Source organism: Citrus sinensis, chromosome 4 (assembly GCF_022201045.2).
Source record: "Citrus sinensis cultivar Valencia sweet orange chromosome 4, DVS_A1.0, whole genome shotgun sequence".
NCBI lineage: Eukaryota > Viridiplantae > Streptophyta > Magnoliopsida > Sapindales > Rutaceae > Citrus > Citrus sinensis.
The window spans coordinates 18,222,302-18,246,756 of NC_068559.1; the positions used below are offsets into that span (position 1 = coordinate 18,222,302).

The following is a 24,455-nucleotide window of genomic DNA, read 5'->3' on the forward strand; positions in this document are numbered from 1 at the left end:
GTCCATAGCTCGGGCCGATCCACTAGGCATCTCTAAACCAACACTCCAAATTTATATAATTTTTAGGATTCCGCTATGTTACGTTTAACGTAACGTACATCCACACACAGCAATAGTTCCCATAGTGGGACCCGCAACTATTGTTGTGTGTGGCGTACGTTACGTTAAACGTAACGTAGTACCAGCCAAAGTTTTATTGTGTTTGCACGTAGAACAAAAGTCGGGGTATCAACGAGTTGGGCTAGCAAACTACAGACAGTTCAAAGGTCCAAAGTTTTCATAAATAAAACAGTCACAAGCAAATTGTCTCCCAAGTTTAGGGTGTTTTCAATTGCCTTTAAGAAGTTTAAAAGTAATTTTAAAAAAATAAAAATTAATTTTAGTGTTTACTGATAATAAAAATATAGATTTTGAAAAATAAGAAAGAAATAATTTTTTAAAATTTAATTTTAAAAATCAATTTTATGCTTAAGACAATTCCATATATTCTCATATATATAATAAGGAATCTAAAATTATCATTATTAATTAAGAAATAAAATCACTAAATTTAAAGAGATTATTATTGTTATCAATTATATTGAGATAACAAATAAAAAAATAAAATTAATAATTAATTAATATTTATTTTAGTTATCAATTATTACATACACACAATTAAAAATATCTTTATATATATGTGTGTAAAAATACATTTTATATGTATAAATAAATTTTATTTAACGTTATGTTCAATTCAGTCATTTACATTTTTATAGCAATTTAACAGTAAGATTTATTAACTGCTTTTAAAACTCATAGTATATTTAAAAAAAAAATTTACTAAATTTTTAATTGATTCTCTTTACAACTAATTATTTTGATAGTACAACTAATAAGAATTATTTTAAAAGCTGAAGTATTACCAAAATATTCCTTAATCTAGTTAATTAGAATGGAAACTATAAATACAACATTAGCTGGTTACTTGGAATTCAAAGTCTTGGATTACAGTTTGTCTACAAGCATTATCGTCTCTGACATCCCATAAAATTGGAATGATGCAGAGAAGATTAGCAAAGCCCACACCCAAGAAGGACACGTACAAATAGAAAATTGGTTCAAAATTCTTCATATCACCGTCTTAAATAAAATGAAGAGTCTAGAACCAGTGTGTGTGTCTATATATATACACACACCCCTTGATTCTAATTTCTAAATGAAATAACGGATTAGAATAAGTGGTGAGAATAAATACTTAGAACTTCATTTCAATTAAGTTTCTAACATCAGCAGCAGCGCAGCTCCTATATAAATAATCACTTATGAGCTTAAATAAAATGAACGGACTAAAATCAACAATAGCACAGGAGAGTAACCACTTTGAGAATAAAAAATCATACACCGACATAAACATTATATATAATACTGCATAAAAATCAAAGAAATCATAACACATTGTAATCTCAAATACTGTAATTTTGAAAACTGTCACTAAACGAATACCCAGGTGAATAGTCTCGTCATACTCGGACCTCGACAGATGGGCAATCAGGAAACCGTCATGCCCGGAGTTGCAATGGGTAGATAAGGAAATGCCATCTCATATGTTTCATATCTTATACTCGGACCTCAATGGACATACAATAACATACTATTTAGGTACTGTCATGCCCCGGAGCTACACGGATAGACGGGAAAGTATCATCTCATATATCTCTTTATATCTCATATCTAGACCTCAACAAACATGCAATGACGTACTATCTAAGTATCGTCATGCTCCGGAACTACACGGATAGATGGGAAAGTATCATCTCATTTATCTTATCATATCTCGCCATATCTGTGCATGCACTATTTGGTCCCCAAAGGACAATACGCCTAAGTACACAATCCAAAGCCTCTATGTGTACTTAGATGGGGCCTAAAGGCCTCTCATCTCATATGTATCGCTATATCTGGAGGGGAAGGGTATTGTCTAATAATTTTACAAATAACATTTTATACACATATACATAAACATATAATCACATTTGAAATCTCATTTTCTTTTCATTTAACATACTTTGAATCTAATTCATTTTCTTTAAAAATATTATCATGCATATATTCAAAATCGGTAATAAAATCATCAATCATACACATCTTTAATAATAAACATCAATACACAGATAAAATACATTTATAGAAAAATTATTTAATCGCGGTCTTTAAAACTTATTTCACAAACATACTTTACTATCATAATTAACTATTAAAAATGTTTTATATATTCCATTCACAATGACGGTGTCCAAACTTGATATCCATAACATTCACAGGTTGATTCTCGTTCACGGGTCCTCCTAATTGCCTTTACCGGTCAATGGTGCTCGGCAAGCTCGGGTCTGAAAGTTTCGTCCACGCGCGGCGACAACAGCGGATCAAAGCTCCCAAATTCGTGAGCTTTCCAGCGGTCGTTCGCAACCAAAACGGCGTCCTCGGTGGTTGTGGTTGGTCGGAAAGTGACGAGGGTGAGCTGAGCAACAAGATCAAGGTGATGGCGCGACCTAACTTGGGTGAAGTCGACGACGACGAAAACGGGTGGAGCCGTGGTTCTTTCGAGCTAAATCACTAGCGTTATGGCCATTTTTTGGTGACTAGGACGATAGGAGTATGATCGGGGTCGCTCAAGCTTCAGATCGGTACCAAGACTGGCCGGAAAAATGGCTGGAAATGGAAAATACAACTGGGTCACAATCATAGGTTTCCATATTAGATCCAGATCAACAGGTCAGTATAAAAATTTAATTCAATTAAAATATAACAAAATATTATTAAATTTAATGCTGTTTAATTCAAATTCATTTATTTGGATAGTTGATAGTAGCATAATTCTAATAACTTTTACTTATAAAATTTGAACCATACTTTTTGTAAAATTTTTCACGTACTATATTTTGACTCATCTTAAATTATGTTGTGCCTACAAATCTAGCCCTACAAATCTAGACCCAACTCGACCAACAGACATGTTGTATCCTTGACAAAGAGTGCTCGTGTGTCGTGTCCTGCATTCTATGAAACATGTCACGTGTCCATAGCTCGTGCCGATCCATTAGGCATCTCTAAACCAACACTCCTGATTTATATAAGTTTTATAGAGTTTGCACGCAGAACAAAAGTCGAGGTATCAACGAGTTGGGCTAGCACACTACGGACAGTTCAAAGGTCCAAAGTTTTCATAAATAAAAGAGTCACAAGAAAATTGTCTCCCAAGTTTAGGGTGTTTTCAATTGCCTTTAAGAAGTTTAAAAATCATTTTTAAAAAATAAAAATTGATTTTAGTGTTTACTGATAATAAAAATATAGATTTTGAAAAATAAGAAAGAAATAATTTTTTAAAATTTAATTTTAAAAATCAATTTTATGCTTAAGACAATTCCATATATTCTCATATATATTATAAGGAATCTAAAATTATCATTATTAATTAAGAAATAAAATCATTAAATTTAAAGAGATTATTATTGTTACCAATTATATTGAGATAACAAATAAAAAAATAAAATTAATAATTAATTAATATTTATTTTAGTTATCAATTATTACATACACACGATTAAAAATATCTTTATATATATGTGTGTGAAAATAAATTTTATTTAACGTTATGTTCAATTCAGTCATTTACATTTTTATAGCAATTTAATAGTAAGATTTATTAAATGCTTTTAAAACTCATAATACATTTAAAAAAAATTTACTAAATTTTTAATTGATTCTTTTTACAGCTAATTATTTCGATAGTACAACTAATAAGAATTATTTTAAAAGCTAAAGTATTACCAAAATATTCCTTAATCTACTTAATTAGAATGGAAACTATAAATACAACATTAGCTGGTTACTTGGAATTCAAAGTCTTGGATTACAGTTTGTCTACAAGCATTATCGTCTCTGACATCCCATAAAATTGGAATGATGCAGAGAAGATTAGCAAAGCCCACACCCAAGAAGGACACGTACAAATAGAAAATTGGTTCAAAATTCTTCATATCACCGTCTTAAATAAAATGAAGAGTCTAGAACCAGTGTGTGTGTCTATATATATACACACACCCCTTGATTCTAATTTCTAAATGAAATAACGGATTAGAATCAGTGGTGAGAATAACTACTTAGAACTTCATTTCAATTAAGTTTCTAACATCAGCAGTAGCGCAGCCCCTATATAAATAATCACTTATGAGCTTAAATAAAATGAACGGACTAAAATAGCACAGGAGAGTCACCACTTTGAGAATAAAAAATGTGCCTAATTAATTTTCGAAAGCCTGTAAACGTGGGTACTGTTTTTGAAGCTCCTGATATGACAGGATTTCATTTTCTTGCCGAGGGATCCACAGCACTTTTATTCCCTGCATGCATGAAAGCCAGAAACATATAAAATAAATGTAAAATTACCAAAACCTACAAAACAAATCCGAACAAAAGATAACAATAGTAATAATAAAATAAAAAGAAACTATCACAATATATTCAATACCCGTATTTGGACAAAGGGCCAAGAACACAAGAAATCAAACACCCTCAAGGCCCACTTTACATCACGCTGGGAATGGACGTTGAGGATAAGAAAACCAAAAAACGATCCTTTAAGTGCAAGTAAGATTGTTACCTGAGATGAAACGGTATTTGTATGACCAGTATGATAGCGAGATAATGAATCAATATTCAATAAGATGCTTACCACCACATGTGTATCCGTGAACTGATGATTAACTTGATGCATTGTAGTGGTTTCATTTTCCAGCAGCCCTGTGTCGTTGAACTTAAACTCAAGCGCCTCTTCATTAAATTTTAAGATCCGCTCATTTTCTAGAAGTTGATTGAAGTACTTTTCTGCACTTTTCATCCTAAAAAAAAACCGGCTCTACAAAAATATCACATAATTAAATCCAATAACTCGGACTACCAAGAAAAGGAATGATGGATTAGATAGAAATAAAAATTAAAAAAATATTAGTTAGTGATATAATCGAATAGATAGATGAAATAAAAATAAATAAACATCCAGCGAATACACTTGCTGCTCCATTTACAAAAAATACCTGAACTCAACTAATCAGCAGAGTCACATAAAAACGATTATATATGTATGTATTGTGAACATTATTTGGTTTGCATGGTTTTATTTTTGTTAAATCCGGCCAGAAAATCTTACTGAGATAAGGGCTTTATATATTTGAGGCAAAATAATTAATTCTACATACTTACACGTGAATAAACGGATTTCCAACAATCGGAATGCTGAAGCAAACAAGTTGTTGTCTCTACATCCACATTAAAAGAAAAAAAAAAAAGATAATAATATATGCAGTAATTTTATGCTGATAGATTGACGTTAGGCTAAATAATAAAAGGAAAAAATCATAGTGATATACAAAGAGCCACTGATTGTATGAGGTGATAAAATTAAATTTAATATAACTATTACTTGTATAGTGATTTATTTCAAAATAAATATACACATAATATAATATTTTTTGGTTGTTGTGATGACACCTAATATCTCTATCTAATGTATCGTAGAATTTCTCCAATTTAGTGCTATTATTTTTAAGAATGATGATAAGAAACATTCCCAAAAACTATCTTAAACTATTAATTTGATGTTTAACTCCAAGGACTAAATTATAAAACTATCAAAAGAAGCTATAACAAAACCATTATTAAAAATGTAGCTTAATTTACCCCGCAATAGACGTGCGAAACCATCTCTGGTGGATGTATCAACAGTTTTTGAAATCCGATCAAGTTCATTTTGAAGACGTGGTCCATTAACACACAACCCGACCTATATAAGAAAAAGGCAAACGGTTCGTAAAAACGAGTCAATTAAGAAACTTAGAATTCAAAGTATACAGACATATATTTCCACATACCTGGAGCTTGATAACGTTTGTACAATTTTCTTTAGATTTAAAGGAGGAACGGCGCCGGAAATTAGTTATCAGCGGCCATAATATAGAAAAGGAGCTGCCACCCATTTCACCCATGGAAATAGCCAAGACAGGGACACGACTACACATCATCATTAGCAGCACCAGCATTAAAGTCTGAATTAGGGTTTTTGATGTTTTAGTAATAATTGCAGAAGCATCTGGGACTGTGGTGCTGTTTTTGTTAATTAAACTTAAAGGCCATATATTGAGAAAGCTTTTATCTCTGACGGCAGCGAGCTTGTAAGAGGTTATTGTGCTAAATTTAGCGGATTTTATGAAGCAAAAATTGCAAGGAAAGTTCTGTACCGGCCGCCTTGACACTAACGATGGGTATGATTTGATCAGTACTGAAGTTGCTGCCATGTGAGACGACTATCAAATCAATTTTTTTTTTTTTGTCCGGTGGCTGCACACAGGCGGGATTTTATTAATCCTCTTTCTGCCGTACGAAGAGGCAAAGGGAGCTAGGGTTAGGCAATTTGCGAACGTCGATCGGGCTTTTTCAAGCCCATACTCGATCTCATATTGTAATCATTAGGTTCAGGTCTTCTAAATCTATATAAGTATGAACGGACCGGGCTTAGACCGGGTTTAAACGGACCTGACCGGATTTGAACTGAACTTAGGCTTTTAAAATTTTTAATTAATTTTTTAGTAATGCACGGCTCCCATCTTTAAAGACTGGCTGTTGGTTTGCTTTTCAACTCCTTTTGCATGAATATCGTACTGGACGACAACATTCTATAAAATATAAAAAAAAAAATTCTAAATTACTACTGCCACCCACTTATCAGACATAGAAGTGCTAATGGGATCAAAATAGAAGGCAATGGAAGTGAAGAATTCAAACTAGAACAACTGGTACATTAAGGTAGTGTTTGGTTTTAAGAAAGGGGAGGAGAGGAAAAGAGTGGAATGGAGGGGAAAGGAGAAGAAAGAAGTGAAAGAAAATAGTGAAATTAAATTTTATTGTTTGGTTTGACATAAAATTTGATAGGAAAAGAAATTACAATTTTTTTCTTTCGACAAATTTATCATTTGCCTTAAATACTAAATTATCTGTATTAGTAATAAAATATAATGTAATATAAATACCAAACTTTTTTAATTTCAAAAAGTTCTAAACCAATTCATAATTTAAATATAATATAAAATATAAAATGATTTAATATACTCAACTATTTACTATAATTTAATATTAAATATAATTTAATATAAATAAAAGCCGGTCAACAGCAACGGTCAACATAAGTCAACGTCGGTCAACGACAGCCGGTGATTTTCTGGCGAAATTCTGGTGTCTTCCGGTGATGCCTAAGGGCCCGATGACTTTCAAGCAGAGCTCCGGAGGCGGTCCGGCGAAATTCAGGCAGAACTCCGGCAATAGTTAATTTATATTTATATATTTTTATTTTAAATAAATAAATAAGTTTATTTATTTTATTAAATTTCTTAAATCATTCATTAAATATAATTAATATAAATTTATTTATAATATTAAATTGATAAAATAAAATTATAAATAATAATTATTAATAGCATTAAACAAGTAAAAATATTGAAGGGCAACTTTGAAAGTTTGGGCTTCCAAAATAAGAGGAATTTGAATTCTTCACTCTTTGGTGTGGAATTCAAATTCTATATTATAAGAGATATTAAATTCTTATATATTTTGTACAACCAAACAATAAAAATAAAAGTAGAATTTGAATTACTTTTCTCTCCCCCATTCTCTTCTCCCAACCAAACATCACCTAAGAGTATCCTAAAAATGAATCTGTGACACACACAATTTATTGCAATAATACTGAAGGTGAGAAGGCGTGGCTGCCGACTGTTGGCTGTTGCTGCATTTAGTTTTTGCCGTTTTGGGTGGCTGCTAGTGCGATTAGTGTGAGTGGCTAAGGGCAGTGACGTTGAGGCATTAGGATTTGGCTATTTTGCGTTTTTTTTTTTATTTTGATTTTTGAGTTTTCTTTTTCTTTTTCTAGGACAGGGCAGGCTTTTGTTGAAGGTCCTTAACCAATTCCATTCTATATGGGCTTTATATTTTTTAAGTCACTATCCATAATTTTACCTTGAGGGCTGGCCTGTGGGCCTGGGCTGAGCTTGAGCCGACACATACTTTTTAACTAACTATAAAGGGAGCTAGCTAAAGTTAAAGAAAGAGAAAAGGTCATGGAGTTTTCAAACGTTTGGAAAAAGAAAAATAAAATCCATTAATTTTTTAGAAAAGACTTATAATTCCTATTTTTTTAATAATTCTATTTATTTTAATAATAAATTTATTTTTGATTTATAATTACTATTATGTTCCTATAATAAATAAATTAACATATTTAACTAGAGATGTGTCATTGATGATGTGTAGAATGAAATCAACAACTTTTTTAAAATTTAAAATTGAGATGTAATTACCTTTTACTAAAATTATTCACTCTAAATTATAAATATACTATTTCCAATGATAGAATGATAAAAATGATGAATAATAGATAAAATTTAAATCAAATTTATTTTCTTCGCAAATTGGGCAAAATGAGAATTAAATAGGCTTATATATGGATGAAAGGCAAATTGGGCAAATCAGAAGTAAAATTGGCTTCCTATTTCAGAATTTATTACTGGGAAGGGTATATAATTTAGATAATTTAGGCAAAATATTATTACATCTTAATGTTAAGTTTTAAATAAGAAGTTATTGATTTCATTATACACATGATATTTCTTGAGTCAATATATTGATTTATTTACTATAGTGACATAATAGTAATTGTAAATTAATAATAAATTTAATATTAAAACAAACAAAATTTACTAACAAAAATAGAAGTTATATATCTTTTCTAAAACACTAAGAAGTTTTATATCTCTTTCACTAAATATTAGAGGGCTCACTGTCCTTTTTCCTTTAGGAAAATTAGATAGAAAGGGTGCTATATGCAGCCCTAGAAAAGTTTGTTGATCAACTGGACCAAAATCAGGTGATTGTGAAAAAATAAATAATAATAACATTAATAATAAATAAATACAAACAAATAAATAAATAAAGTGTGTTAATCGAATAATTTTTTTTAGAATTTATTATATATATATAGTACCCTCAACTTACTATTCTCCAAAACATTGTATGTGTATATCTAGTTTGCATTTTATTTTTCAATTTATTAAAAAAAAATCAGAATTAATTGAAAAATACTGACCACTTCCTTATTTTTTTCTAAAATTTTGCATTTAGTTTTTCAATTAACTATGATTAAAAATATATTCAATTAATTAACTAAAAGCATTCATATTCTCAAAATCAAACAATCACCAATGGTAAAATGGTAAGATTATTAAAAGAGTTAACACTCATGGAGGTTTCGATTTGTTTTAAATCAAGAAGGCAAGAGTTTGTCTTTACTCCTTAGAAATGATTTTTTTAAAATTTTTTTTTTCAGTTAGGTGTGTAAGATTGTTGGTCTCAGTGTTCACACTCTGAAGTCTGAACTTAATTTTCACCTTTAAAAGGCTGAGTGCGATTACGAGTTAAATCTAGAGTGGTAGCTATTTGTTTCATGTCAAATTTGGGTGTATTTAAACATGAAATATTTTAATAATTCTATTAAAAATTTGAAATTTTATCCTGACACAAAAGATAAACGGGTGAGACGTGACAATCTATTTTATAACAAGATAATCATGTCACCTAAATAGAGATGACCCATAAACTAACATCAACAATATATATTGAACTCGATTTACATGAATATATATCATTAGTTCACTCATTAACCCATTTAACAGAAATTGCACCCATTTATATATCTAAACAATATTATGTATTGATAATTGCTTATTAAAATGATCAAAATAATATTTAATTAAGCTATTAATCACACTAAATTATATCTAATGGAGGTTATCGGGAAATGTGACATATATTCTTAGATGTTTTCGTAAATATAAAAAAGATGCTCATTTTTATCCAGGTTAGTGAGTCGACACAATACAATTACCTGCTTACTAATATCAATAGGTAGGTGGGTCAAGACTTGTAATTAACCCTAACTCTACATGATTATATCTTATCTAATCCAATCGAATAAAATTAAATATAATCCAAAGTGATGTGACGCACCAAAACATACCTTAAAGTGTATCAAATCTAAGATTCTTAATATATCTCTAAAAACATAAAATAAAATAATTGAAGGAAAGATTCAAATATACATGCAAATAAAGGCAAAAAATTTTCATCTATTCATCACAGCGAATTTGGTATTGAATTTTGAAAGGGTGAGGCATGCTTAAATAGTTTGAAAATTTCATACGTTGTCATGCTCACCTTGATCGGTGTTGGCGCGCCAAGCTCCGCCTCGTGTCCACCATGGTTGCTATTAAGGGCGCTAGAGGAAATAGTTATGGCAAGCAACCCGGCTATCGAAACGTACGAGTTTTTTTAAGTGTTCTTGCTCAAAGTTGCTGGCGTGGTGGAGGCCAAGACTGGGTAAAATCAGGTTTGGATCAAATTTAAATCAACCCAATCGGGTTCGGATTGGTCAGGTTGAGGAAAAATTCACATGAATTCAACCTAAACCTATAATTCGATTTGATTATCGGATCTAATTGGTTAAAAAATCGAGTTGTTGAAGCTACTGCAGTGTTGTACAAGTGCACATATAATATATAACAAAATATTTAATTCTAATTTGGACAGTCTAGCTAAATGAAAATAATCCTTGGATAATTGGATTAACATTTTAGCTTAATATTACAAATTCAAAGAATATAGGTTAATTAGTCGACAAAGAATGAAAAATTTATGCCCATTGTCTTTGAAAAAAAAAAAGAACAAATATTCCGCAAATAGCTGTTGAACATAAAATTTAGCAATTTACATTAAAATTAGTACATACTATCAAAATTTCAAAAGACTAAATTCAGGTTGCTGGATTAAAGTGGAGCTTAGAGTAACTTGGTGATGTTGGAGCAACAAATTCGATAGCCGCGGTGGCTAAAATAAATTTGATCAGATTGGGTTAGTAATCTAATCTAATCTGAACCCAATATTTTTCGGACCAGATCAGATAGAATCAGATTAGATTATTTAAACCCATCCCTAGTAGAGGTTATTTTTAAGTTCATTCACCGTGTGATGGAGGAGAAGAAGGAAAAAGTATTTAATTAATGTAATAGCTTGGTGGGTGCTGCGTATAGATTTTAGTATTGTTTACAATTTTTTTAAAAAAAATCGTTAGTTAGTTTCTCTGTGGTTTTTTGCATTCAGCAAACAAAGTTTCATGATTTCATCCCTTGAATGATTGAACAATATAAAATAAAATAAAATAAGCAAAGAAGGGAGCGACTGTAATGCTGAATGCAAAAATAAAAACTGTTTTTTTTTTCAATTTTAGTTGAATACTCGACGTGTCTTACAGTATGAAAAATATGTCAGTTCATTAAATTAGGAAAGCACTCAAATTTTATTTTTAACACCCTCCACTTGAGCTAATAAAATTACAATACTGCCCTTATTTTTATTAGCATTCACAATTACACCGGCGACCACAATAGCTCATGAAGTTTGATTCGTTGATTGAATTATGCTTCATCTTTTGCAGTTTTGTTTTTTTTTTTTTATTTCTTTTGTTTACTAATTATTACACTGATTAGCTTCCGAAAAAAATTATTAATTATCTCAAAATTTGACCAAAGCCCGAATCCACATTTTTTTAAACTATTATCTTTATTATAGCACTTAACAATTTAAATTTTTTTAAAATAAAATAAAATAGTTATAAAATTATGATTTGTCTAAAAATAATTCAATCAATGAACCAAAGTTGATGAGCTGTTGTGCGTAACTGTAAATGCTAAGAAGACAAGGGTAGTGTTGTAATTTTGTAGCTCCAGCGGCGGGTGTAAAAAGTAAAATATGCGTGCTTTTCGGGTGGGGCTATTTGAACCCACCAATTTACTCAATAAACCTATTTACTAAATAAACCCATCTTTAAATTTAAAAATTTTAAATTTTACTCAGTAAACCCATTAAAATACCTAATATGCCCTTTCTAAACCCAGTTTTTATAATAATAGTGATTTTACTCATTAAACCCATAATATTCATTTATAAACCCATTAGATTGGAAATTGATTATTAATTGAAAATTTAATAATCAATTTTGAGTGAATGGCCCTCGTTCAAGGACAAATGAATCAAAACATTCTAAATGGAGAAAATAGTTGTCATCATGAAATTATTTTTTTGAGTTATATTATAGTGGTGAGAAAAATCTTGTATGATGGTATGAAAATCTAATATGAGGAATTTGAGAAAAAATAATTTTTTCAGAATTTGGGAAAAAACAATAATTGATTATTAATTGAAAATTTAATCATCAATATTAATTAAACAATTTTGAGTGAGGGGTCATTCCCAAACGAATCATAACAATTAAACAATTAATCCTCCATAAAATCAATATCCATCAAATCAATAACAATTAATTTTGTTACTTTGAATCAACTCACATGTGCCTATTGAACAATATATATGGCTTGAGAGAAGAATCCCACCTCTTGATTGATTAGGGTTTAATGAAAATTTGATTAGGGTTCTATAAAACTATGTTGAATATAAAGATGGGTTTAAAGAGTAAAAATTCTGTTTTTTTTTTAATTATATTCTAGTGTCCATAACTGTAATTTAATTTAGGGGTATTTTAATGATAAAAAATTATTTTTAAAAGTAGGTTTATTGAGTAAATTAGTGGGTTCAAAAAGCCCCACCCGTGCTTTTCTACTGCTCTCCTCATTTTATTTTTTATTTTTATATTTCTTGGACGTCCACGTACAACAGTGGTCGCTATTTTTTCTCAGGCTCTGCAGCACAAACTTTTGATTCCAACGAAATTAAAAAATGCCGGCGCTAGCAGTTATCGTACAGCCATCTGTTTTATTTTGTTTTTGTTTTTGTTTTTGTTTCTTACGCGATCGTGATGATTGCTGGTTCAGGATCAACGAGAAAGTTGGATTTCTAATTTGTAATTTTGTATGAGACTTGAGTTTTGGGTGAGCAAATAGTTGGAGAGGGGTGATATGCATGTGCCTCCGTCTTAAGTCTCTTCCTATCATATTGTATTAAGTTACTGAGTAAGAATATTGGCACCACTCCAAATAATTCCTATTTAATTTATTATATAATATTCACTCATTTGTGTTCAACTGTGGTTGAGTTTTTTTGCGTCTAGTCTATTTATTTGTTTTAAACGTTGTAAAACAAGGAATAACCTTACTATAAAATGGGGCAAAACACAAGCTTTAAACTCCCCATCCAAAATTTTCGAAGCTCTCAGTGTCTCACTCCACCCATTTTCTTCCAAGTTTAAGACTATGTCTTCTGCAACGCTGTCCTACTCCGGCTGCCTTGTGTCTCTCCACAGAGGTATATACAACGCTTTTGGCATACACTTGGTCATTTTTAGTATTGTGTTCAAAGTTAACGTTTTTATGTTTTTTTTATTTTTTATTAATACTCTGTTTCAAGGTGCCGCTTTTTGCTCCGTCGGCAAGTCGCCAGCTTTTCCAAACTTCAGAAAATCAAAGGGTAACTCTTTTCATCGTCATTGTTACCATCTTTAGGGTTTTTTTTTTCCTACACATTAATAAAGTTTTCGTCTTTGTAGTTCCTGTGTTATTCTCCTGCTCGTCACGCTTCCCGGACCCAAAAATGGGTGCCACTACTCTCTTCTTCCCAAAGGCTCGAAATGGTAAATTTCCGAGCACACCTTATATCAGGGATGCCCTCTCATTTCCTTCGCCGTTACTAATATATTGATTGCTGTTTTGTGTCTTGTAACAGTAGCTGCTGCAGCTTCATCCAGTGACGCCTCGTTCCCGCCATGGCTGCCTCCCTGGCTTCAATGGCTGGACAGGATGATCATGGCGTTCAAGCCCATAGCTGAACGCTACAATTTCTTTGTAGAATTCTTCAACAACCTGCTGGGCATAGCAACACAATCGAGTGAAGTTTTAGCTCATGTAATGGTTTCTGTCACTGGAGCTGTCTTGTGGGTGATCCAGAAACTGGTGGAAGGGAAGAAGAAGGAGTAGTCACGTTAGTTTTCTATTTGCATTGCTTTCGCAAACTTATCTGTTTTTGTCTATATTCTAAAAACACTTGCACTTTTTAGATGTAACCCCAAAATTAAGGCCTGCAGGCCCATGCCTTATTTCATGAACGCTTACAATGTTTTGTGGCCCGTTAACATGACCACTGGATTTGCATACATGTGAGCAGGAACCTCACATGTTTAACATATCATTTAAGAGGGGTGTTAATCGGTCCACTACGTACTTAAACATATAAACTAATCAGTGCATATAGTATGCATCCACACAATTCAAACATACAAATTATCCTACCAATCATAGGGTCAAACTGGTAATCCGATTTTTACTAAGACACATTTTCTGTCATCTGACATTATTCAGTTCAATCATTTTGCAAATACTACTACTACACTCTGCTTCGTAATGGTATATGAATTGTTAATTGGGAGACTTTCCTTTTACCGAATGCCTACCGAAGAATATCCATGCATTTTCTCTTTCTAAACATACTAAATTGCTTGCTTCTTATTTTTGCTTGCATAAAAAGAATCTTGTAAATTTGAAATGAACATGGCAAATTCAGATTATTTGTTGGTCATTAGCAGTAAAAAAAACAAACTAAAATTGTTATGGGTGGTTTGCAAGTGATTTTGTGCATATTTGTAATTTACTTTGATCGTACCAAAGATGAAGTCAAAGATTATTTAATGGTACAAGTGCCGAAAATCTGACTGAGTCAATGTTTCAGCTGCTCGCAGCTAGCTAACAGACAAAGCCATTTTTCCTTTAAACCCAAATTGTAGGTCTAGCCGATTACTGAAGAGCTTATAATAACTAAATCGCTAAACAATTAAATGAGAGAGTTTGTTAAAGCATTATGTCTTTCGAAAATGGTGAATCAAGGTATTAAGGACGTAAACATGTGAAATTTAATTAGAATTACACAACTTTACAACTTTTTTTTTTCTTAAGTAGGAAGAAAAATCTGTAGGCCTCGCACACCCATCAATTAGGATATTCTTATTTAATTTACAATTAATTGCCATAATTGTATCTTCTTTTAAACAACACCTCTTAATCACAAGGGTTGTATACAAAATTAAAACCTTTCACGTTAAGCAATTGGCTTCCCAATGAATCCTTCCGGGAAATTACTTCATGAAATTTGACCCTACAGTTGGTTGGTACTAAAACTCTAGCCCACAATCATGTAAAAATAATAATAATAGAAATCCTTATTTAAAATGTAATTTGTGGATTCCTTTATTCAAAATTAGACAAACATTAATAAATTAATTTGTTATATTGGTATGGTAATAGACATGCAAGCCTTTTTCTCCCCCCTAATTGCACAAGAAAAACAAAGAAAATTAGGCTGTTACTACATCCCAAATTGACCCATTAAACAATATTGGAAAGAGTTTTCTATTAAATTACCTTTTTAACTAAGAGACGACTTACTATTTTTAGTGGGGTGGGATCCATCGTATGTTTAGTTTATTCACTGGGTGTCATTAAGATACATAATAAGTTGTTAATGAACAAGAAATTAATAACTTCCAGTTCAATGAATATATCACTGAATTTTTGTTGTTAATTTTGTAGAGAAAGGTTTCAGACTCTTCTCTTGGAAGTTGATGCTTTCATTTCTTCGTTACATAACTAAAAGTACTAATAGCCAGCAAAACGGATAGAATAGAGAGATAACATCCCCATCAAACAACAAACCTTACAACTAATTTGATACAAAATTAGCCTTCACCAACTATTATATTATCATTGAGTGAAATTATTCTTTATTTCTTTTCTCATTCATAAATATCTAAAAGAGTAATGATACAGCCACAAACTTTTGTACAAACTTATTTTGTACAAACTGACGTGGCATTAATTCATTGGTTGAATGAAAATATAAATTTATAAAAATAAATCATGTGGGCCAAGTGATATTTAATTCAACCAATCTTATCATGTCACATCAGTTTGTACAAAATAAGTTTGTACAAGAGTTTGTGGTTGTATCATTACTCTATCTAAAAGCCACATCTTCCTTTCAGATAAAATCATTTTTCATTTATGGTTTTGATTTATTATTTATTACAAGTCAGAATGTTTTATAACATAAAATGTCTTATTAATCCGAAACCCAAATTAATGTTTAACTAGAGCGGGATAAATTTTATTAAAGAGCACCCTCTTATTGTATCTCAAAAGAAGAATGACTTGCCTGCACCATAAAAAACCACCGGTGATAAAAGAAGAGTTTTCCTATAAACTTAAATGATCACAAATTTTTTGTTTTAATATTACAAATTTTCAATTATTAATAGTTTGTTTTGATAGCCCTGTGGAAGTTGAAGTGGAATCTAGTCAAAAACTTATCCCAAAAAGTGGAGAATGTTGAGAGAAAACTTAGTGTGAAAATCAATTAACGGAAAGCAAAATTTATAATCCCAATTAAAATGGATCAAATTAATAATGTATATTTAAGATTTAACTACTATTTTTTTAAAAAAAATTTGATTTAAAAAAAGAATTTTGAGTCTGAACTGAATACAAGGCACTTCATTTTCAATTTTTCATTTCCAAAGGATGATCTCCAATCATAACACATCAACAACTTGAAGAAAAGAACTAAATGAACCAGGTAGTATACTAACTTCAAAAGAATAATAATGACTCATAAAAAATTGTATGGAATCCTGTAATCTAAAAACTCAAATGACCAACAAAGAAGCAGTTGAATTAAAAAGAATTATTAAAAATAAAATGTGGGGAATGAAAGAAAAGTTGCGGATGACATTTGTGGGTCGGTATGGTGGAGGTCATGCACACTTGCTATTCTTCATAGTTTGGACGGATTTGGCACTTTTAAGATGTGTACTCATATGCTTAGGTTACACGACATTTTCTATTTTATTTTCTCGAGAAAGTGGCACATTACCAGTCGCCATGTCAGCATTTGCACTTTTACTAAAATTTGGGGAGTCATGAAGCATGAAGTAGCAGCTTTACGTAGACATATGTTATATGTTTGGGAAGTAAATGCAACTAAAAATGTGCAACTGCGTTTGAGTTGCGTCACAAACAATTGGCTCACTTCAAATTCTGAGTTGCTTCTCAATATTATCATGCGGCCAAGCATGCTATTCAAAATTAAAATGTATATAAGGAGTAATTTTCACTTTTTAAAAACATTTTTGGTAATAATAGTTGATAAAAGCGACACATTGTTTGAAATAGTATGTGGAGTTTCAGAGTTCTTTGTGTTCTCCAATTTTTTTTTTTTAAAAAGAAAAATTAGATAGATATGGGTCCTTGGCAATTTTTTTTTTCTTTTTTTTGAATCTATCCATTAGGTGAAGGATATAAATTATCCAGTACCTATTTCTATTTAATTTAGATTTTTGTTTACCGACCTCACTCTCAAGCATATAATCAAATGTGTAAGATAATCATAGAAAAACTTAAGCTTACACCGACCTTGACTAGCACGAGGGCTCTTTGATACACTTTTTGTATAATACATAATTTTTCAATCCGTTTGCTCTTTACTTCAAAACCCAACTAAAAAAAATACATAAAAATAGAATAAAAGAGATTGCTTACGATTTATTTATTTAAGGCAAGTATTATGAATATGAAAAGCCACTAAATATACAATATACAAGTGCAGTATCGCGTATCGCTCAAATTGAGTACTAAAAGGGTAATTTGGTTATTTGGGCTTTATAAAACCTTAGGTTTCTGATTTATTATTATTATTATTTGAAGAATACAAAAGGCTGAAATTAGATCAAACAGTTTATTGTGATTCGACAAAGGCAATTGTGCACAAGCAACATAGGATGTCAGAAAACAGGCAATGCCATCAAATGTGAGATTTTCTCAGCTAATTTCTATTATTATTATTTTTTTCCTTCATTTACAGGTAAAATTTGTAAATTCAAAATATTGTAAAAGGGAATTTTTCAGGCAGCTTCCTCCAACTTTGATTTAATGTTCGTTTACCCCTCATACAGTTACAGAACAACTCCATTTTTGTTAATGCGCGTTGTCGATCATTATTACGTTTCTTTTTCTCTAGAAACCATCAACGTTTTGTCGAAATCTAGCCGTTAAAGACCTCTCAAAATCCTCCGTTTCTGCTTCACAACGCTGATCACTCAACAAATTTTGGCTCCGCTTTTTATCGTTTTGTCATTTAATCATTGGCCTTCAGATAATCAGATTCTTCCCTCTCTCTCGCTCCTGTTTTGTCGTCTCTTCAAATTCAACATCGCTTTTTGAAAAAATAAAAATAAATAAATTCTCTCGCTTTTTTCTATATTCTGATTCTTAATTCAAAACCAGTCTTCTAAAACTGGTCAATACTCAAATTTGTTAACTCAAATTCGTTTCTCAAATTTTTATGTTCCAAACAATAAAAATACTTTCCTTTTTGAGGATTTAGTCTATGCTCTGCTCCTGTTTTTACTCTGTCTTATTTGTTTCTTTAGTAACTTGAGGTTTTATTTTGCTTACTCTCTCTCAAATCTTTGAAAAGATACCAAATACAAAGCAATTATTGGATTTTTTTTTTCGGTTGATATTTTGTTGGTTTCTGATTTCTATTTTCTCTCATCCTCTGTTTGAGGATCTCTTATTTTTTCGTTTATCTCTCGTACCCACCTTGCAAAAGCCGTTGCTTTTCCCTCTCTTTAGCCGAAGCTTTGTCCTTTTCTGTTTAGCATTCGCTTGTGCCAAAAACCCATCTAACAAAAACCCAATATTTCTCAAAATAATGAGTAATGCCCTGCTTCTCAATTTGTTATTGCTTTTCGGTATTTTTGGGTCCTGCGTTAATGATCTTGGTGTCAACTGGGGCACTCAGAGTACTGACCAGTCACCAGTTGCCTTCAAAAACGATAGTGCAAATGTTAAAGGATAATGGGATATCGAAAGTGAAGCTTTTTGATGCAGATCAAGACACCATGACTGTTCTTGCTGGCTCTGACATTGAAGTCATGGTTGCTATTTCCAATAAAGAACTCCTTGATATGAATAGTTGGATCCCTCTATCTTGTATGGTATGCATATAAGATACATTTTTCTTATATGAATAGTGCGTGGCCCCACATATATACTGTTCATGTGAGGAGAATATATCTTACATGCATGTAAGATAAGAATTGCCTGAATAATTATGATAGAGTCAAACAGTAGATCAAGAGAAATGTCTTTAGATACAATTTTAAAGGCGGTGTTAGCATCAAGTAAGTCGATTTTTTTTTTAATGAATTGATGATTTTTTAATTCATGAGTTGATGATGCATTAGAAGGATCCCGCTACGCTACGTTACGTTTAACGTAATGTACATTTATATACAAGAACAGTTCTCGTGATGGGGTCCATAACTGTTGTTGCTGTGTGTGGCGTGCATTAGAATTGTGGCGTGCATTAGAATTGTACATTCATTGAAAACTATGATAGTTTTCTTTGTTGATCTGAAAGTTTTGCTTTTGTGGTTGATTTGACGTGACGCAAGCCTTTTATTTTTCCTTATATAATATTATGCATTGGTTTGAATGCAAACAGTTCTAATGCCTTAATATAAGCATCTATTGATTACAGAGAGGTTGACATAGAGATTAGACGCAGGTACTATTCTTCTTCTCATATTGTACTTTTTGATTAGCAATAAGGTTGGTTTGCTTTAATTTTTGTCGCTAGATTCTGTGTTAGTGTTAATCCAATTTTTAGGCAATACTTGATGCATCAGAAATTCATACAATTTTATCCTGATGGTATGAGAGGTCGCATTATATGGATTCTTTCTCTCCATTTTTACCCTTGCTGAAATCAGCTTCTTTTTGCTAATCATTCGTAGAATCATAGACACCAAAGACTCCACTTCTGTACGGTACGTTGAGTTTATAATTAATGTGTATTCATTTTGGTGAGCAACTAGGAGTTTTTGTGTCAGTTGATTTCTAATTTTTGAATCTGACATTAGATGGCAGTTTAAGAATATTTTTATGAGCACAATTAATTGCTGATCTGGTGTGCATTGAATGGATGCCCATGACTTTACTTTAAAATATTGCCTATTTTTCAGCTGTCAGTTGGGGTATTATATTCCTTATGTCAAGCCTTTTCCGAGGATGTTGTCTTCTGAAAAGACAAGGTAATGGCAAGTGGAATACCAGGCACTTTAGAATGCTGACTGCTACTGAGGTCAGTTGTGGGAAAGATATGTATATAATTCATTAATGTTTTTATGAAAAATAGCAATAATATTCAGCTGAAAGTCGTGGGATATTTTTGATAGATTGTTTAAGGTTTAACTCTTCTCGCCAAAAGCCGATTTGCTGGCTGCTGGAGTAATTTATGCTGCGTTTACTTTTTGGATTGGAGTGGGAATCCTTGGATTAGGAGTGTAGAATGGGAGTGGGAGTAGGTTGTTTACTTACACTAGAATGGAAGCATGGAATAGAGATCAGAATTCAATTTATGTGTTTACTTTGTCTTGGATTGAGAGTAAATAGTTTCAAATTACAATTTTATCCTTATGTAAAGAATTATAGTTTTTAATTGCAAAACTAATAAAAAATATATTTAATGAATAATATTTATTTTATTATAATTATTAATATTCTTAATTATGAACAACAAATTATTAATTTTAATATAAAATGAAACCTTATTTTATTTTATTTAATATAATTATATTAATTTTATTATTATATAAAATAATAATATAATATTATTTAGTACAAAATTAATATTTTCTTAGAATAAACTATTTATTATTATTAATATTAAATAAATATAGTACTATTATTTTTAAAATAAATATAATAATATTATATTTATTAATTCTCTATTAATGTAATAGTATTATTTTAAAATAATTTTAACTTAGAATCAATGTAAATTATTATTTAGTTAAATATAATATTATTATTTAAATAAATATTATTTATTTTATTTTATTAATTATAAAATATTAAATTAAATTAAATTAAATGAAAGGGTAAAAAGGGGAGAGGTGGGAGTGGATTCCCACTCCCACCTCCCCCAATGGGAGTCTCACTCCCCACTCCAAAAATGAGTGGGGCCCACGGAGTGGAATTCCCAATCTGTGACCATTTTAAGCAAGTAAACGCTGGAGTGGGAGGAATCTACACTCCTCACTCCCACTCCAGCAAGTAAACACAACCTTAAAGGAGTGAAATACATGAGGAGTTTCTTTTCTCAGCTTCTGACTCTTTTGCTTATGTCCCTTTCATACCGTGACTTGTCATCTCTGACTGATTTGTTAGACCTCAACCAAGGATTGATCTATGCTTGTTTTTAAGGGAAAACTGATTGCGAATTGGAAGGGTTATTATTTTGTTTTGTGTGTTAAACACTAAACAGGTAATTTTCTGTGTATTGTGAAATATTACACGTAAGTAAAAGGAATGCTGTTAACTAGATTCTCCTTACTCTAAGGTTGAATGAACTATCCGATTCTTGTTCACAGTGTTATCAAAAGAAACAATCGTTGAAGAATAGACCTGGGAACTTTTTATGGTTTAAGAAAACCTTTCTCGCCAGTGGCGAAAGGAACAAGATTCCAGGCTTGTCTTTGAAAGTGCTAATTATTTCAAGATCGAAATATTGTATTATGGTTGTACTCTAGTTTACTTGTAAAAATAAGGAATATGCTTGATTGATATCACAGTTGCATAGTAGTTCTTATCCTCGGGACACTTGGTTGAGAAATTTATATTCCGCTATGAAATCATGATTCTTTTGTTGCTGCGCCTTAATTTCTTAAACTTTTTGTTGGTTGGTTGCAGTACCTGCATAAAGTGCGCAGTCCCATTTGTTTGTCACTTTTTTGAAATTTTTGGACGGATACGTCGCTGTTGGGAATGAGCCGTTTCTCAAAGCCTACAACGGCTCATTCTTAAACACCAACTTCCTGCACTTCAGAGCATTCAAAATGCTCTCAATGACGCTGGGGTTGGAGACTCTGTGAAGGCCTCTGTGCCATTGAATGCTGATGTCTATGAATCCCCAGAAAACAATCCTTATCCATCGTTTGGAAGATTCCGAACTGATATCCTTCGGCAAACGGCCCAGATTGTTAAGTTTCTGGCGAAAAACAATGTGCCTTTCGCCGTAAACATCTATCCTTTCCCAAGTCTCTATGGAAACGATGACTTCCCTTTTAACTATGTTTTCTTTGATGGGGGTAATCCCATTGTTGATAGCGGAACTCGGATTCAATACACAAATGTTTTTTTACGCCAATTTTGACCCTTTGGTTTCAGCTCTTAAAGCTGTTGACCATGGAGACATGACCGTGATTGTAGGAGAGGTTGGTTGGCCAACTGATGGGGACAAGAACGCGAAAAATGGTATGCTTACAGATTCTACAATGGGCTTTTTTACCAAGACTCGCAGCCAATAAAGGCACTCAACTGCAGCCTGGATATATTGAAGTGTACTGGTTACTTGATGAGGATGCAAAGTGTACTGATCCTGGAAATTTTGAGCGTCACTGGGGAATCTTTAGATATGACGGACAGTCTCAATCCGCAATGGTTCTTTTAGTTCAGGGTCAAAACAAAATGCTTAAAGGTGCACGTGGTGTGAAGTACAGAGTTCAGGGTCAAAACAAAATGCTTAAAGGTAAACGTGGTGTGAATTATATGCCAAGCCAATGGTGTATGCTTAATCCGGGTACCAAGGATATGAGCAAACTTGTCGATAACATAAATTATGCTTGCACTTGGTTAGATTGCACAGCACTTGGATGCGACTTTTCTTGTAATAACTTGGATGCTAACGGGAATGCTTCGTATGCGTTTAATATGTTCAGATAAAGAAGCAGGATGTCTGGGCCTGTGGCTTTCAAGGTGTAAAGCTTGGTTAAACAATGGTGTAAAGCTTTCCAACATAAAGCGTTTGGCTAAACAATGGTGTAAATATTTGGTGTTTTTGTTTGTTAAGTTTCGTAAGTAGCAGTTTGTTTGTTTGGCTGTGTATGTAGTGAAACAACACGTGGCGTGTGACTCTTACATTTCCGTCGCGCGTCATTTCATTTCACTCCAACTGATTTCATTGACCAAAAAGGTTTTTTCTTCACCGACATTTCACTGAAGTTCACGTGGGAACCAACTACTGTAACAGCATAGGGATGGCCTTGCCCTTGCATTCCAACTCCCAAGTACCCGCAATTAGGCGATGAAACCCCCATTGACTGAACATTTCAACAGTTGGCAAATATAAAATTACAGTCATTCGCATTATAAACTCAATGGCAATATCGACAAGGCACTACCATAACAAAGCATTATGCCAATCATATAATATTTAAACGGGTGAGGATATTTGAACCCACCAAACTATTCATTAAACCCATTTTAAAAAAAAAAATTCTTTAATTAAATTACAATTATGGACATTAAAATCTAGTAAAAAAAAATTTACTCTTTGAACCCTTCTTTACATTCAACATAATTTTGTCAAACCCTAATCATATTTTTATCAAACCCTAATCAACAAGAGGCATGATTTTTCTTCCAAACTACATATTTTTGTTAATTAAGCTCATGTGATTAGATTTAGGATAATAAAGTTGGTGGTTACTGTCAAATTTGGCTGCATCTAGAACCCTTGAATAAGCAAAGTTGGCTTTGACAGCCGGCCAAAGAAAATGTTGAAGAATTTGGCAGCAACAAATTTGGAATGAAAAAAAAAGAAGAAAGAAGAAAATAGAAGAATGAAGACGGTGGTAAAAATAATAATTTAATAGCCATTTTTTGGCTATAAAAGGCAGAGCTCCTCATTTCATTTTGTATTCAATTCCATCGAGAGAAATCTTTCTTTCTTTGAGTGTTGAGAGTTTTCAAGAGTTTAATAAACTCTTGCGTGTCTAGTGAGTGAGAGATTGGGTGTATTGGGATTTTGGGTAGTGAGCTAAAATCTTACAATACTTGTAATCCTTATTTCACTAGTAAAATATTTCCTTCTGTCTTCGCCCGTGGATGTAGGCTAAAAGCCGAACCACGTAATTTTCGGTGTCCTCTATTGTGCTTGTTCTTTATTTTATTTCCAATTTTATTTTAGTTGCGGTCCTGCTGCACCCACCAATTTCCTAACAGTGGTATCAGAGCCATTGATTGTATTTTTTGGAGTCACGAACTATTCACGTAAGGGGTACTATTCACGTATACGGCACTGTACACGTATACGATACTGTTCACGTATACGGTTTTGATCACATAGATGATATTATTCACGTATACAGTACTATTCACGTGAAACGGTGGAAGCGATCCAAGAATTTTGCAGTGCAAAGCAAGGAATAATGGTGTGAGTAAAGCAACTGTGTGGTTTTGTACATGTCTAGG

The 24,455-nt window shown here is 32.0% G+C and overlaps 2 protein-coding genes and 3 pseudogenes across 3 annotated transcripts; 4 read left to right on the forward strand and 1 right to left on the reverse strand.

Moving 5' to 3' along the window:
* Positions 1–996: 996 nt before the first annotated feature.
* LOC112499114 (U6 spliceosomal RNA) lies at positions 997–1,110 on the forward strand (annotated as a pseudogene).
* A 2,736-nt stretch (positions 1,111–3,846) lies between these two features.
* LOC112499015 (uncharacterized) lies at positions 3,847–6,885 on the reverse strand. Of its 2 annotated transcripts, XM_025101519.2 has the most exons (6): positions 5,910–6,885; positions 5,719–5,821; positions 5,242–5,297; positions 4,715–4,897; positions 4,511–4,642; positions 3,847–4,382 (listed from the first exon to the last, which is right to left on the reverse strand). In XM_025101519.2, exons 1-6 carry the CDS (start codon positions 6,330–6,332, stop codon positions 4,284–4,286), a joined length of 996 nt encoding a protein of 331 aa, XP_024957287.1. In that variant the 5' UTR covers positions 6,333–6,885; the 3' UTR covers positions 3,847–4,283. The 2 variants fall into 2 exon arrangements, with proteins under 2 accessions (XP_024957287.1, XP_052295146.1); XM_052439186.1 differs by lacking the exon at positions 4,511–4,642 and having other exon boundaries at positions 5,910–6,884.
* Positions 3,902–4,015, forward strand: LOC112499112 (U6 spliceosomal RNA; annotated as a pseudogene).
* Positions 6,886–12,970: 6,085 nt separating the features above from the next.
* LOC112499024 (uncharacterized) lies at positions 12,971–14,406 on the forward strand. Its single transcript, XM_025101594.2, has 4 exons — positions 12,971–13,398; positions 13,501–13,560; positions 13,640–13,723; positions 13,816–14,406. The coding sequence occupies exons 1-4, from the start codon at positions 13,347–13,349 to the stop codon at positions 14,064–14,066; spliced, it is 447 nt and encodes a 148-aa protein (XP_024957362.1). The 5' UTR covers positions 12,971–13,346; the 3' UTR covers positions 14,067–14,406.
* A 4,504-nt stretch (positions 14,407–18,910) lies between these two features.
* LOC102625555 (glucan endo-1,3-beta-glucosidase 8-like) lies at positions 18,911–23,082 on the forward strand (annotated as a pseudogene).
* The last annotated feature ends 1,373 nt before the right edge of the window (positions 23,083–24,455 follow it).

Bases quoted from the DNA above. Each gene is read 5' to 3' on its own strand.
- LOC112499024 (XM_025101594.2), top strand. From the start codon at position 13,347: ATGTCTTCTGCAACGCTGTCCTACTCCGGCTGCCTTGTGTCTCTCCAC. The intron at 13,561-13,639 runs GTAACTCTTTTC...TCGTCTTTGTAG, and splicing joins AAACTTCAGAAAATCAAAGG to TTCCTGTGTTATTCTCCTGC. The intron at 13,724-13,815 runs GTAAATTTCCGA...GTCTTGTAACAG, and splicing joins CTTCCCAAAGGCTCGAAATG to TAGCTGCTGCAGCTTCATCC.
- LOC112499015 (XM_025101519.2), bottom strand. From the start codon at position 6,332: ATGGCAGCAACTTCAGTACTGATCAAATCATACCCATCGTTAGTGTCA. The intron at 5,298-5,718 runs GTAAATTAAGCT...ATGTGGATGTAG, and splicing joins TTTCGCACGTCTATTGCGGG to AGACAACAACTTGTTTGCTT. The intron at 4,643-4,714 runs GTAAGCATCTTA...GTTTCATCTCAG, and splicing joins TCACGGATACACATGTGGTG to GTAACAATCTTACTTGCACT.